A 15,776-nucleotide genomic window follows, 5' to 3' on the forward strand; every position below is an offset into this window, starting at 1 on the left:
TAAAATTTCAGAGCTGCTCTTTGGCCCCAGAAGCTTATGTTGCCCATTCTGATATTCAAATGGAAATACCTGCAGGTGGCTATCTCTGAGTCTGTCAAGTACATATGATGTATCCATTGTATATAAGTATAAATGGGTGATTTTGCTTTCATAACTCTATTTTTCAATCTTTTTTATATAGAATGTTTTATATGATTGGGAGAGAGAGAGCATTTTAAAAAAATAGGGAAATACGCCATACTTGGGTTTCTTCTTCAGTTTCACAACGAGCTGTATAGAGAGATACACACTACCAAATCTTCCTTACTCGGAATTTTCTATGCTGCATTTGAGAATGTCCTCGCCTGTAATAGCATTGGCCCTGGGCATGCTATCAGCAGTTCTGCTTTTCAGTAAGGCGAAAAGCAAGAAGTCAGAAGAAAGGGAAAACAACTACGGTATAACGGTTTAAAACTGTCTAAAAATAACCATGGGGTAATTGTTTAAAACTGCATACCAGCAGGCTATTAAAAATATTCAGAGATTATAAGAAAACAGTTTTGAAAGATTAATAGACATCAATAAGACTGGCAGTTTTTGGCATCCTAGACACAAGGTTTTAACACTAAGCAAATTCTCATCCCTAATAATTTATAGTGATTGCATCTGAAACAGTCCTACTCAAAGCTGAGAGACACAGAATATAGATAAGAAAGGTATATTCTATGTCTGTTTCACGTTCTACCCTCACTGCCTGAACATTATTATGCAACAAAGATGAATTTGAACAACCAAAAAATAAAAAGTCAGTTGTTTCAACACCTGAAATTTAGTAAGAAACCCTTCATTTTAGGTAAAGTTTTAACATCAAAGATATACTCTCTCACAATCCTAGCAAGAGAAATTTTGGAGTTTTGCAGACATATAGTTAGGAAAGATGAAAATTTCTCCCCAAAAGCCATAAATTAAGCTACACAGACACTAGTAGTTATCATGGAGTATAAAATAAAAACAACCAGAAACAATAATACATTAGGATCTGTGGAGTTAATTTTTAAAAATTTACTCCAAAGACAACTTTTTTTAATCAAAGCTTTAAAGTGAGTTATATGTGTATCCTGACAAAAAAGGGCTCTTAGTTCATTGAAGATATGTTATTAGTTTATGACTGTCTATAGATTTAAAAAATAAAAGAACCATAAGCATTCAGAAAGGGGCTCTAGGCCCTGCATCTCTAAATTGAGCAGCCTGGTGAAACATCCAAAGTCCCCTCAAGATGAGGGAAACCTGAGGGGGCACATCAATGCTGCTAAACCTGCAGCCAAGGAGAAAACTCTCCCTAGGAAGGAGTAAAAATGGAATGAAATGAACGGCAACCAACAGGAATTCCCATTATAAGAGCAAACCCTATATTCCACATAAATCAGGGGTAACATAGTCTGTAAACATTCCTGACTTTATAAATAAGGCAACAGCCTATTTCCAGAGTTTACTATGTCTCCCTGTTTTCCCACTTTCCACTGTGTAATCTGACACGTGACATGGCCCTAAGGCGTTCTTGGCATCTACAGCAGTGATTGGTACCTGCAGGTACATGGTAAATCATGTATGAACAAATGGTCTGGATGAATGAAGGAATGACACTTGCCGGGAAAGTGACTGGGACTCGAATGGGTGTCAGTGACCTGAAGGAAAAAGTGGTTACAAAAATACATGCTGTCTTCAGGCCAGGTGTTTAGAAAAAGAGAGTGGCCTGTGCTTTACCCAACAAGGTCGAGGGCCAAAATATATATCAAATTAGATAAATGAAAGCCCTCTATCAAACAAAAAAAATACATACATAATTCTGCAAGCTTAGAAGCCCCAAGTAGCTGCTAATGCTGCCATTTAAAATAGTTACATCGTTGAATATATACTATGTAAATGAAAACATTAAGACACATCTAATAGTTACTTTAGTTTAAGAATCTAATTGTCTCTAATGCTGGCTGAACTAGGATTTCTAATAAACTATTCTGATCCATCATTTTAGTATAATAATAGACTCTCAAGTAAAAACAGGTATAGAAATTGATGTCAGTTCACTTGTCAATTTTTTTCCTCCAAAGAAGTTTGTAAACATTTTAAATCACAACCCTGTATTAATTTAAAAATTAAAATAAGGTACTCTATAAATAGCCAAAATAATAAGCATGTAAAATTTGAAGCTAATAAAGTTTTATTACCAGTAAATTCAACTTATGAAAACGGCAAAGTTAGCAGTATCTACTGGAAGCAGTTCAATACAAAATGATATACATATTATCACATATTAAATGCACATAAAAATAAAACAAAATATATAAAAACAGCAATCACAACGCACATAGGCCTCAATCTTGACATACTTCTATAAATAAGAACTGATATCTCTAAGGTTAATTGATGTTAACCTTAGAGATAAATATTAATGAAGCAATATTATGTCAAGTGCTTCATGCTCCCGGGGTAAAGGTGATATGACTAATAACTCAAAATCTGAAAGTGGGGCAGGGAGGAGGCATCAGAAGGAAGGAATAAGGAGAAACGTACCGTGCAAATATGAGGCCAGTGTTCAAATTGTTGTAAAATTCCTTGATTAAGTTCTTCTTTATATAACTCTTTGTAAAAATGTGGAAGCTTAGATATCCAAATGCCATTGTTATGCTTGTTTAGTATTTCCTTTATGCGGTTTTGAACCTCATCCATTTTATAAGTGTAAGAGGCAGGAGGCGTGACATTTGGTTTTTCAACAGTCTGATTTAAATTATCTTTAAATTAAAAAAATGATAGAATTAGCCAGAAGGCTTAACATTTAAGATTATCCCCATTACCTAGTATTTGTGTCATTAGGCTTTGTTATACTTCAGGCTTATGGGGGTCAAGGGACTTAGAAGCAAGCAGGATTAGGCCAAGCAGGACTATGGCAACTTCATTCTAAATTTTAACTCTGAAATAACCAGTAGGCTCAACAGTCACCCACAGAGGGAACCTGCTCCCTTTATGTTACAAGAATGATTCCTAATTTAATTTAAACATCAGGAGGATCTTGCCTCGTAAAGAATAATGAAATTTATTATTTAACCAATCATTTCCTAAGTAAAACTAAGAAAGGTTAAATTTTAGACAATACTGGTTTATATGAAATGCTTAAAGTTATATTCCACAAAGCATTAGGATAATGCCTTGATTGTAAGATCAAAGAATGTTTTATAGAAAATAAAAAATTGTCTAGGTTTTAAAATATAATTTTTTGCTTTATTAATGAGAAAAATAATTTAGCAATACACAGAAGTTCAAAAATTGATCCACCTACAGTAATCATCCTAGCCTCAGTTTATAAACTAAATAAAAGCTCTGGTACCCACAGATATCTACTAATTGCTTTTATTTCCTCAATCCAAATCATTTATCTTTTATAAGTGATTTTTTTTAAAGTTTTAGCTAGCTCTCTTTACTCACATTTATTTTTTATTTAAAACTTAGAATGCCTGAGCCAACATCCTAAGACAATAAAGAAATTCGAGTGTCCACTATAGCTGATAGTTCTGGTATTTTAAAAACAACGAAATTCATTCCAAACCTCTTCTAAGTTTCCCTGGGACACAGATTAGAGTGTATTAAAGATTACCATCTACAAGCAAAATATGTTCATATTTTAATCAGACAGTATTTCTACTGGGATTCAGCAAATTTTGTTCTATTTTAAACTGGCAGGTAGAGAGATACACAGACTAGTTTGGGAACGCTGGCCTCTGAGGATGCCAGGAAGCCAAAGGGTGAGCGGTTCCTTAAGGATGGCTAGATGCTGACTTTGCTTTATCAACCACAGGGCACAAGACTTAATTTGGCTCAGCAAACAAATGAGTCCACGATGTCCATATAAAGGCATTACTAATTTAGTTAGGTTCTTCCCAGATAATGATACAAAAGGACCAGGAATAAGGAAAAGATGAGCTTCCGAGAACTGGCCAGACCTCCCTTAAAGAGAGAGTGTGAGAACTGATGCAAGATTGGAGTCTCTGCTAAATGCACCTCTTCTGTGAGGCCACTGGGAGTCCCCTAAACCTGTGTGCCTTTTGTTAAACAAATCAAGGAAGTAATCTGTTTTATAACAGGTAGGAGAGACTGTGTATAAGTGTGTACATATCAGCTGCCAGGTGAACTGCAGTCCTCCTGAAATAAGTCCTCATGGTTCTATAGAAAAAAGCTCATTCTAATTGAAAAGGATTTACAATCTCTAAAGGGTATACAACTTTACTGAGTAGCCATGTTTCAGAAAATGCCTGTGTAACAGTAATTGATATAAACAGAAATCATATTATTCAATTAATTTCCATAAGAAATACCAGAGATGTGTTCTTACGGAAAAAATTATTTTGACTCAGTAAGAATCACACTTAAAGCAGCAAATCATTTAAAATCACACTTAAATTTCTTGCAACATAAATACTGATTTTGAAACACTGTGTCCCTCAGGTGGGTTCTATGAGCAGGGAATTTACACTTCGGTTGGAGAAGACAAGATAACAAGTGTGTGCATTTTTAATCTGCAGATTCTTTGACTTTATTATATTTCTTACAGTTTTAACAGCCCTTTTGGATTTTATAACCCAAGGAATCATTTATATTCATACTTAGATGTTCAGTGGTCCTTGCACACGGTTTAAGGTCCCAGGCTTTTAAATGGTGGAATATCTGAAACCACTTTATGAGTTGAAGTCCCATATTTTTATGTACCCTCTAATGAGTGAGAGCGTGACAAGTGACACAAGTATCTCTGCAGGTGACACACGGAAGTGAAACAGAATTGGTCTGATGTGAGGAAGGCCTATGTCAGAATAATGATATCTCTGGAGGTATTATTTTCTCTTTAGATCACCTCATGTCATGATTTAAAGAAATGAGGAAAGAGGGGAAGAGAGATATGTTCCAAGTAGGGTAAGGTGAGAGCAAATGTGAAAAACCACCATCAGATATTTTTCTTAGGGGCTCTGAGGCTCCAGAAGCCAAAAAGTATCATGAAGATAATGTTTAGAAAACATACCACTCATTTCCTTAGCACAGGTTCTTGAGAGATGCATCTGAAAAGGTGGTGGAAGGGATGCCTTTGGGCTAAACCTAAGGTGTTAAAAAAAAAAAAAAGTAAATTAAAATTCTAATAGCAAAATCTATGCCAAGTTTTAAACACCACTTTTCATTTAAAGTCTCTGCAGCACTGAACAGCAAAACAAGTCAGAATATTTGAAAATGAGCAAAAATGAAAATGATACCTGGTATTAGCTTTCATGTTTCATATTCACCCAGGGAAAAATGTGTTAAAAGCTAAATTTATTTTTTAAAATTTTAATGTAGTTATGTTTACTAGTCTTTTTATTATGGTTTTACTTTTAGCATTTTTCTTTTTTTTTATTATGTTCAATTAGCCAACATATAATACATCAGTAGTTTTTGATGCAGTGTTCAACGATTCATTCGTTGTGTATAATACCCAGTGCTCATCACCACATGTGCCCTCCTTAATACCGGGTGATGGGTATTAAAAGCTAAATTTAAACTAGAACTTTAAAAGAACTTGGAAGTTAGATTTCCAAGTAATCACCTTTAAGGGACAGCTGTACAAAGTAAAAAAAAAAAAAATCATGCAGGGAATAAGCAGTTGAACATAAAGAAATATTTTGGAATGTTACTAAAAAATGAAGGACTTCCATCACCAGATACTGTAATGAGTTATAAAGTTACAACATTTATAATCTTTGAACAGATAAGTAAAATGATAGAGAGCTTAGAAACACTCAATTTACATTGTATCTGAGCATATGAGAAAAGTGGCATTCCAAACCACAGAGGGGATTGTTCAAATAACAAGTTAGGAAAAAAGAAACATAGATTCCCCACATCTCATACCCTCCCCCAAATAATTTTTATATAAATTATATTGGATATATGTAGGAAGATTTTTCCAAATAGGAGGACAAAGAAACCACACACACACACACATACACACACACACACACACACACACACACACACACACCATTTGTGTTCATGTCAGTCTCCCTCACTAGACTCCAAGTGTCTTAATGACCTGTTTCCAGTGCCTAGGGCAGTGCTTGGTACAGGCAAGGGAGAGTGAATGTTCTAAGAGTGAATAAGATGACTGAATGAATCAATGGCTGCAAGTTGCCCAACAGTGGGTATGGGACTAGAGTGGGTGACAATGACACAGTACACGTTTTTTCCAATTTTTGGATGGTATGGAATACTCTAAAAATTAGACCAATTCTTTGGAATGAAGCACATCTCATAATATTTTAATTCTATAATAAATTATTAAATGGTAGACTACCAATACAACTTACTTAATATATGATGGTATGCAACTATAAGAGCATCATATTTATGTATTAATGCATCTGGGTAATAACAGAAGATGCCAAAACATATCCAACTCCTACTTATGCAGAACTGGTAGGGAGACAGCACTCTTTTCCCTTGCACCAGAGCCATAAAAATGTAAATTGGAACCTCCCCCTGCTCTGAGTCTACTTTGAGGGCTCTAGTAGCAGGCAGAGATGTATGAGCAAAGAGAGAGCATAGAGAGATTATGGCAAGGAGAGCAATGGTTCAAGCATGCGTAGGTCTGATGGACAGGAAAGAAAACAGTTGACATAGCAAAAGAAAAGTTTTCAAGGGAAACTGCAGGGACATATGAAAAACAAACATAATAAGATGAAAGAGGTCCAATCAATTTTATAACAGTAAGTATAAAACATTTATCATTTTGTTTCTTAAAAGACAAATAGTGGGGTGCCTGGGTGGCTCAGTGGGGTGGGCGTCCAACTCTTGACTTTGGCTCAGGTCATGATCTCAGGGTCATCAGATGAACCCTGAGGTTGGGCTCTGCACTGGGTGTGGAGCCTGCTTGGGATTCTCTCTCTCCCTCTCCCCCCACCCAACTCGCACTCAAAAAAAAAAAAAAAAAGACAAATACTTAGACTGATCCAAAAAAATCCCCCATCAAATCTAAACATATGCCACATATTAGAGACACATTCTTACCCCACAAACACTTGCTTAAGGACCTACTATGTGGGAGCATGGGGAGACAGTAATGATCTATGATTAAGCAAGAGAAACACACCCCTATCTCATGGACTATACATATAGTTGAGAAAACAGACTGTGGGAAGCAGTTATGACATGGCCCCCAGTGATTCTTGCCTTGGTATCCACAGCTTTGTGCAATCTATTCCCCTTGAGTCACTTGCTTCTAACCAACAGAATATTTCAAGGTTGAGGGGATTACAAATGATTAGGTTACAAAAGATTCTAATTTCCCCCCCCCCCCGCTAGCATAATCTCTCCCTTGCTGGCTTTGATGAAGCAAATGGACATATTGGGGAGGCCTATGTGGAAAGAAATTGAAGGTGGTCTTTGGCCAACAGCTAGGAACTCGGGCACTGAGGAAAAAAAGGAAATGATTATGCCAACAACCATGTGCATCAGCCCAAAGGCAGATTCTTGCTCAGTTCACCCCAGCCATGGCCAGTACCTTCACTGCAGCCTCATAAGAGACTGAAGCAGAGGACCTAGCTAAGCAGTGTCAGATACCTGACCCACAGAAACTAGGAGATAATAAATATGCATTATAAACTGCTAGATTTGTATAATCTCTTACATGAAAATAGATAATAATGCACTGACAAAATATATTTATAAAAACAAAACCTACTAAGTGCTATGATAGTGGCAATAGGTATAATGAAAGCACATGATAGAAGAAGCCAAATCAGGAGAGAAAGGAGGAAGTGGAGAGTAAAGGTTATTGACACATTATAGAGTTATAATAATTTGAATAGTTTGGCACAGCAAAAGAATAGGCAGATAATTAATGATTCTGAATGGAAAGCCCAGAAACTGAGTCATATATTTATAACAATTTATTATTAGTGAATACAACATTCAAAACCAGCATGGAAAGAAAAGATTATGCAATGACTGGTATTAGGACATCTGGCTTACAGGACTGCTAACGCTTATGCTATACAACCACATAAATTCTGGATTAAAGATTTAATGAGATCATAACATTCTAAAAGAAAACAGAAGACCTATTACATAATATTGGAGTAGAAATGCTTTTCTAAGCCTAACACCTAAAGACAGCAGCCACAAGGAAACAGATTAATAGATGTAACTCTAGAAAATTTTAAAAGTTTTTGTATAATGAAAGTATCAGAATTAAACAGGAAACATTGCCAACATATTACAAAGGGTCGATATCCTTAATTTATAAATTATTTTTACAAATGAGAAAAGAAAAAAACAGAAAAGTCGTGCAAAGGGCAAAGACATGTAATTCATAGAAGATCTACAAATGGTCGAATAAACATATGACAAAATTATAACCTCCTTAAGAATCAAAGTCAAAGAAATAGACATTAAAACACAGGTACATTTTTTCACCTTTTAAAGTATCAACTAAAAAAGTGATGCCTAGTGTTGACAGGGGTACAAAGAAACAATCACATCCATATGCTTCTAGAATATAATTGGTATAATCTGTGTAGAGCATAAATTAGTAATAGCCTTAGTATGTATACCCTCCGACCCAATTTTACCAATTTATTCTAAGGTACTAGTTATGAATATATGCAAGGACTGTTCTACAGAGATGTTCAGTAAGAATTGCTTACAATAATGGAAATCATTTACATTCAACAATAGGTGGTTGGACAACGGACTTCCCTGACATGAAAATGATAATGTAGGGGCACCTGGCTGGCTCAGTCAGAAGAGTATGAAACTCTTGATCTTGGGGTCATGAGTTCGAGCCCCACATTGGGTACAGAGATTACTTTAAATAAACAAATAAACAAACAAACTTAAAAAAATTGATAACGTAGAAGTATTCTTTTTTCCCCTCATTCATAAATACATAATTTTATTTGCTGTTTTCAGGGGAAACTTAGGCATTAAGATGTAAGCTGATAAAATACAGATACCTAAAAAAGTATAAAAGTGCAAAAACCCCTTAGAATAAATTTTCGTGAACTAAATCTTAATATCTTTAAATTAAAAAACCACAAGCCTATCTATTATGTCAAGGTCATAAGTCAAAAGATACTACATGGCCAGCAGCACCCACAGGTATACCCCAAGGCCAACAAGGTATTTACCTTTTAAAACAGGTTATAAAACAGTAATACACAGCACAATCCTACTGGTATTTTTAAAACCATATACAAATAAATAAAATACATATATTTTTTTAAAGACTTATTTATTTTAGAGAGGGGGGAGGGAGAAGCAAAGGGAGAGGGAGAAAGAATCTCAAGCTGACTCCAAGATAAGCACAGAGCCTGATGTGGGGCCCAATCTCATGACCACAAGATCATGACCTGAGCTGAAAGCGAGAGTCAGGTGCTTAACCAACCAGGCGTCCCTAAAATAGATATATTTTTTAAAGATTTACTTATTTGAGGGGGGGAGGGGCAGGAGGAGAGGGCAAGAGAGAATCCTCAAGCAGACTTCCCACTGAGGGCAGAGCCCCATGCAGGGCTCTATCCTAGGACCCTGAGATCATGACCTGAGCCGAAATCAAGTCAGACGCTTAATCAACTGAGTTACCCAGGTGCCCCCAATAGACATTTTTTAAATGTTTACATTTATGTTTGGATTAGAGGCAATTTTTTTATTCCTTTTACTTCCTTATGCTTTGCAAATTTTCTATACCATACACATAGTGCTTTTGCAATCAGAACAAAGCAATAAAGGTATCTTAGAAAATGTTTCCTACAAATATTTAGGATGTACTAAACATACAGTAGTCAAACATACAAAGACTTAGAAACTAACAATAAATTTATATTCACTTAGCTTAATTCTTGAAAGATGCCTTTATGATCATGGTGTCTGTTAGCTAATGCCAGACAGCCATTTATTCCTATCCAAAGTCCATGATCTTACTCACTATAAATATACACATAGCGATTTCTTCTCTCTTTCTGGGCCTAATGGGAACCTCGACCTTCAGCACTGTATTTATCTATGTTTTATGGATAAATATATTAAATACCTAATTTAGTAATTTTATCACCTTAATAAAAATACAATGGTCATGAATTACATTATTTTAGAGATAAACATTTCCTTCCCTCATATAAACCAGAGAAATCACAAATCAATCAGATATCCTTACACCTGACCCCTTTCTATTTTACTGGTGACACATGGTAAACTTACCTTGATACCTACAATGTCAGAAAATATCTGTCATGTTATTTTTCTAGAACCTTCCAGTTTGTTAACTGGTTAAGAACTGAGTTCTTAACCACAGATCCTGAAAAAGGGCTTCTGGGGGCCACGAATCTCCTGAATTAATATGCAAAGATGTGTGTATATGTGTACGCATTTATTTTTCTGGGAAGATCATTTATGCCTTTTATTAGCTTCTCAAAAGATTTGGTGAGTCCTCAGATTTTAAGTTAATAGTTTTTACTATTTAATATTACTCTCGCTTTAAAATAAATAAATAAATAAATCTTAAAAAACAAAACAAAACAAAACTGGTATGCCCCTATAGATGATGTGTCATTTCTCTCTGGCTGTTTTCAAGATTTTTTTCTTTGTCTTTAGTTTTTAGAAGTTTAATTATCATGTGTCTTCCATGTGAGTTTCAATGAATTTATCCTATTTAGGACTCTCCGAACTCTTGAATCTGTAGGTTTACGTCCTTAGCCAAATTTAAGAAGTTTTCAGCCATTATGCCTTCAAATACTCTTTCAGCCCCACTCTTTGTCTTCTCCTGAGTCTCTTCTGAGACTCTGGTAATACACATGTTAGACCTTTTCTTATTTTCCCCACAGGTCCCTAAGGCTCTTCTAGGTGTTTTATTTCCATAGGCCCCTCAGGCTCTACTAGGTGTTTTTTGTTTGTTTGTTTGTTTTACTTTGTTTTTGAAGGAAGTCTACTCTGTTTTTCATCTTGGGCCATTTCTATTGCTCTATCTTCAAGTTCACTGATTCTCTTCTCTGTCATATTCATCCTGTCATTGAGCTTACCCAGTGATTTTTTTATTCTGGTATTCCATTTTTTAATACTATAGTTTCCATTTGGTTCTTTTTTTATATGTTCTATTTCTTTGGTGAATTTCCTATTTTTCCACTTTTTTCAAATTATTTGCAATTGTTCATTGAAGCATTTTTAGGAGAGCTGCTTTAAAATTCTTGTCAGATAATTTCAACATCTGATTCATCTTGGTGTTGGCATCTGTCAACTGTCTTTTCTCATTCAAGCTGTCATTATCCTGGTTCTTAATGTAACAAATTATTTTTTTTATTGTATCCTGGACATTTGGACATATGTTAGGAGACTCTGAATTCTATCTAAAAGTCATATTTTAGACTACTTAGGTTTAGCACATAGCTCCTGGCCCACTTCTGTAGGCTGTAGTTCCAATGATAACTCATTTTTCAGTGCCCTTATGGTGCTATTCTGGTCTGGTACATTTATTTGTTGCTGTTGGGGCTCCTTCTTGATCTCTGCAGGTGCCGCCCATCAGAGCAGAATGTACATCCCTGGGCCTAATGCTGCTAGGTGGAAGGGTGACAACACATTAGGCTGTAGGTCAGAAAGGACCATCATGGGCCGGCTCTTTGGGCTGCTTGGTGCTGGCACAGCCGCCACTCAATTACTGCTGGTGCTACCTGGAGGAATGGAAGGCACTTACTTAGGTTGCCTATTGACACTAAGAGACAGGTAGGAGACACCAGACCATAGGATAGAGAATGCCCCCCTGAGACCACAATCCAGAATGTCTTGGTTTTGCTGTCATTTTATAGATTCAATTCAAAATGGATCTTGAAATTTAGGCACACAACTAGAGGAGATGATGGTACCTTAATCACATATGGGACCCAACCTGTGCTTTGGGTAAAGATCCAAGTTTTAACTATGTATTTCCTAGACCTCATCAAAATTGTAATAACTAGCCATAACTAGCATTAAATATATACCACTATGAAAAATTTCACCTAACTTATTAAAAATAATTCTTTCTAAATATTCTAGTATGGGGGACAGTGCTGGGATTTCTGAACACTGATTTAAAAGGATATGATACAACAAAATTTATTTTATAAAGACACGAAAAGAATGAAAGAATGTGATACTGATTCATCTATATCAGGAGTTGGTAAACTTTTTCTGTAAAGGGTCCACTAGTACACATTTTAGATTTTGCAGGCCATACTATCTCTGTACAACTACTCAACTCTGTGGTTGTGCAAAAGCAACCACAGACAATATATAAAAAAGGGATGTGGCTTTGTTTCAATAAAACTTTATTTACAAAAAAAACAGGCAATGGGCCAGGTTTGGCCCATGGGTCGTAGTTTGCTGACCTGAATTACATTATAAGATTTAGAGCCATGGGTGCCTGAGTGGCTCAGTTGGTTAAGCGACTGCCTTCGGCTCAGGTCATGATCCTGGAGTCCCTGGATCGAGTCCCACATCGGGCTCCCTGCTCAGCAGGGAGTCTGCCTCTCCCTCTGACCCTCCCCACCTCATGTGCTTTCTCTCTCTCATTCTCTCTCTCTCAAATAAATAAAATCTTAAAAAAAAAAATTTAGAACCAGAAAGGAATTTTGAGATCACCTAGTTTAACCTTTTCATTAAATGAATGAGAAAACCACAGCCCAAAAGATGAAACAATTTCACTTATTCACCTGGCTAGTAAATGGCAGCACCCAAACTATGACTTTAAGCTTGCCCTTATTCTGTCCAATATTCTGATACACGGATGTATGATGCTACTGTATAATTATAGATATGATTATTAGAGCATAGTGGAATGCACAAATCAGTAAGATTTTACCAAAAATTTACAAAAGTAATTATAAGAAAGGTTTTCAGAAAAAATTGTAAGTTATGCTGAAACAGCATCTTAGAATAACTCGTTAAGAGTTTTTTTTTCCTGTGAGAGCTTTCAATGTGAATTTTATAAGGAGAGATTACCAAAAACGCAGAGAAAATGTAAAATAAAGATATTCAGACAATGACATTTAGGTAGCAGGGAAAGTGGCCTTGTAGTAATGATGCATTTCCCTTCCACATGTGAACTTACATTAGATATAACAGAGAGTATTTCCTTCTTATCCTGAACAAACATTTTTAACATTTATTATCCTACGTTCACCATACTTTTCTCCTTTTAGCCAGATAAAGCCCAAATACCTGTTGTTGGTAGACATGGTCACATGCCTCTGCACTGGAACGTCTTTGAATACTTCACTTCCAATAGTTGTGTGTAATGTGTAAGGCGGCATTTCAGCATCAGACTTAACTCCAAGAGAGTTTCCTCTGTCTCTTAACAGTGTTGGGTTAGGTTTTTTGCTGATAGAAAAATCTGAAGAAATTCCTGGTTGTCTGAGGGTTGCTTTTGGTTTTCCTAAGAAGTTAGGCATACATAATAAAATCAATTAGCTTCCCAAAAGTCTAGTTTTCACTATGCCATTCCCCTGTCCAGATGTTTTCTGTGGGTCTCTAGTCTCAGAACAGTTTGAAAGAACACGAGGAAGTTGCCACTACAGGGTTTGTCAGTGGGGGAAGAATAGATTGGCATTTAGCAGGTGAGATTCTTTAAAATGTGGCTTCATATGTTAAACTAGCCAGTTATCATCTCTCTACTCAGCACTCAACCCTTCAGTGGCAGCCACCTCATGCTGCTACAAATGCAAAATACTCAGTCCTCCTATCTCTTCTCCATCAATTTAAACTCTTCCCATCGTCTGAGGTCTGGGTCAAGTCCCCCTTCACTGTGAAGCCCTCCATTGCCATTCTCACCTCAATTGCTCCCTTGTTGAAAATGCTCACTATGGCATTTAGGCATCTACTCTTTTCTATTACCATTGAACTATATCTTGAGAATTTAGTTTTAGAATGATTATAAGCTCTTTGAGGTAAGTGTTCAGTAAACTCTGGCTGAGTTGCCTACAACACCTTTGTGTATTATATAATTCATGGTTTTTTCCCCTGAAAATAGAGGATTTTAGTATAAAAGTATAAAGACATGATTTGCTAAATAAGGCATTAAATCCTAGGTTCTTGGTTCATCCAACATTTTGGATTAGGCTTTACCCCAAATAACTTAAAAGAATAAAGCAATACTTGGCCACAATAAGCTTAATTAAAATCTATTCTGAGTTATTTCACGCTGTATAATAATTTAGTAAGTTATGCTCATCATCTGGTGATGGAAGTCAATTTCAAATGGAAATACTAACTTTAGGATTCCCCCCTTGACATGTGAATGTAACAAACAGAGGTGTTTATCATGAATACAAGCAATGCTTCCATAACTCCATAGGACAATGTATTCATACACAGGCTTAAAATTTTAGCATATGAAAAGAACTTACCTTCTAGAAAAAATGGCATGGTTTTCTTTACTCTCATCTGACAATTAACTTGCCGTCCGGTTTTCCTTTTAGAACTCCTCTGACGAGCCACAAGCTGAGCAATTCTTGCAGTTTCTGTGCAGGCCATGGCATAGCAGGTAATCTATTCACGAGAGGCAAGGTGAGAAGAGAAACATTTCTCAGATTCACTGGTGCCTAGAGGCTCATTTTTTAAAAGTGGATCTTAGCGAGTTTACACATCCCAAATCAAACTATATGCAAATATTTACGTCTCTCTCCTTGATACTGTAGAGCAGAATTACATATTCTACAAGAGAAACCATGAATAGTCTAGCACATTGAATAATCTTTCCTCAAATTGAAAATTGTATTTATTCCTTAAATAGGTATTCATTAAGCATCTACAATGTGCTAGGTACTATGGGATTAACAAATGAACCAGAAGAAACCTGTGTCCCAAATATTATCTCATATAACCCTCGAGATGTATTTTATTCCCATTTTATACATGGGCAATGGAGGCTCAGGAAAGTTAAGCAAACTTCCTGTCACACAGCGAGGCTATCTCTCTGAATCCTAAGTACATACTCATAATTGCTATTCGTATTACCTCTCAAAGACCACCCAATCCTAATCTTGTCACTGAAGTGAATTAACTGGGTGACTTGGGAAAAATTAGTTTACCTCCCACATCTTCGTATTCTCACCTGTAAAGAGGGAGTGGGCTTAGATCTGGGGTTTTCAAGCTGTTCAATGGCAGCTCTGGGGCCTCACAGTGGCAGTGGCAGAGGGGTGAGGGCAAGGCAGGGCAAGCTGAGGCCCTGGACCCAGTGGCATCTGCTTAAAACACAGCAGCTCAGCTTTTCATCTTTTGGAAAAAAACCGGTGTGATATATAGGAGATTTTTTTCAAGTATGTAGGTCTCTAAAAGCCCCATCATAGTGTTAAAAAGTCTCTGATTCTAAGCTGAAATCAAGAACAGGAAAGCAATGAGGCTTTACATAAGCCAAGGCATACTCTATTCTTTGGCCCAGTATTTCTATTCCTGAAAATATATTACAAGAATATGATTGAAAGGAAGAAAAATTTACATACCGAAAATGTGCAACAGGGGTTATTTTAATAATCAAAATTTGGAAATATTAAAAATGTTCATAATAGGACCACAGGGTTGAGTAAATCATAGCCTAGTAACCATATGAGGCATTATTAATATATTAATTAATTCATGAAGACATTTGATCATTCACACATTCAAACACATATTTATTAAGCACCAACTATTAGGGGTGAAAAAACAATCATTCATCCTCAAGAAACTTACCAAAAAAAAAAGACACAAAGAGACTAAATAGA

The 15,776-nt window shown here is 36.0% G+C and overlaps 1 protein-coding gene across 5 annotated transcripts in view; it reads right to left on the bottom strand.

Moving 5' to 3' along the window:
• Positions 1 to 15,776, bottom strand: part of TDRD7 (tudor domain containing 7) — a 76,667-nt gene that overhangs the window by 46,014 nt on the left and 14,877 nt on the right. For 4 of the 5 annotated variants that reach the window (XM_025887959.2, XM_025887957.2, XM_025887955.2 and 1 more), the window contains 4 exons: positions 14,421 to 14,562; positions 13,237 to 13,450; positions 5,045 to 5,118; positions 2,551 to 2,768 (listed from right to left, as the gene is read on the bottom strand). In XM_025887959.2, coding sequence (XP_025743744.1) covers positions 2,551 to 2,768; positions 5,045 to 5,118; positions 13,237 to 13,450; positions 14,421 to 14,547 — 633 coding nt within the window. In that variant the 5' untranslated portion in view covers positions 14,548 to 14,562. Of the gene's footprint in view, positions 1 to 2,550; positions 2,769 to 5,044; positions 5,119 to 13,236; positions 13,451 to 14,420; positions 14,563 to 15,127; positions 15,289 to 15,776 lie in introns of all 5 variants that reach the window. The other variant, XM_025887958.2, reaches the window with a different exon arrangement.

This window comes from Callorhinus ursinus, unplaced genomic scaffold (assembly GCF_003265705.2).
Source record: "Callorhinus ursinus isolate GAN/ISIS: 27379988/994484 unplaced genomic scaffold, GSC_fseal_2.0 scaffold24, whole genome shotgun sequence".
Lineage (NCBI taxonomy): Eukaryota > Metazoa > Chordata > Mammalia > Carnivora > Otariidae > Callorhinus > Callorhinus ursinus.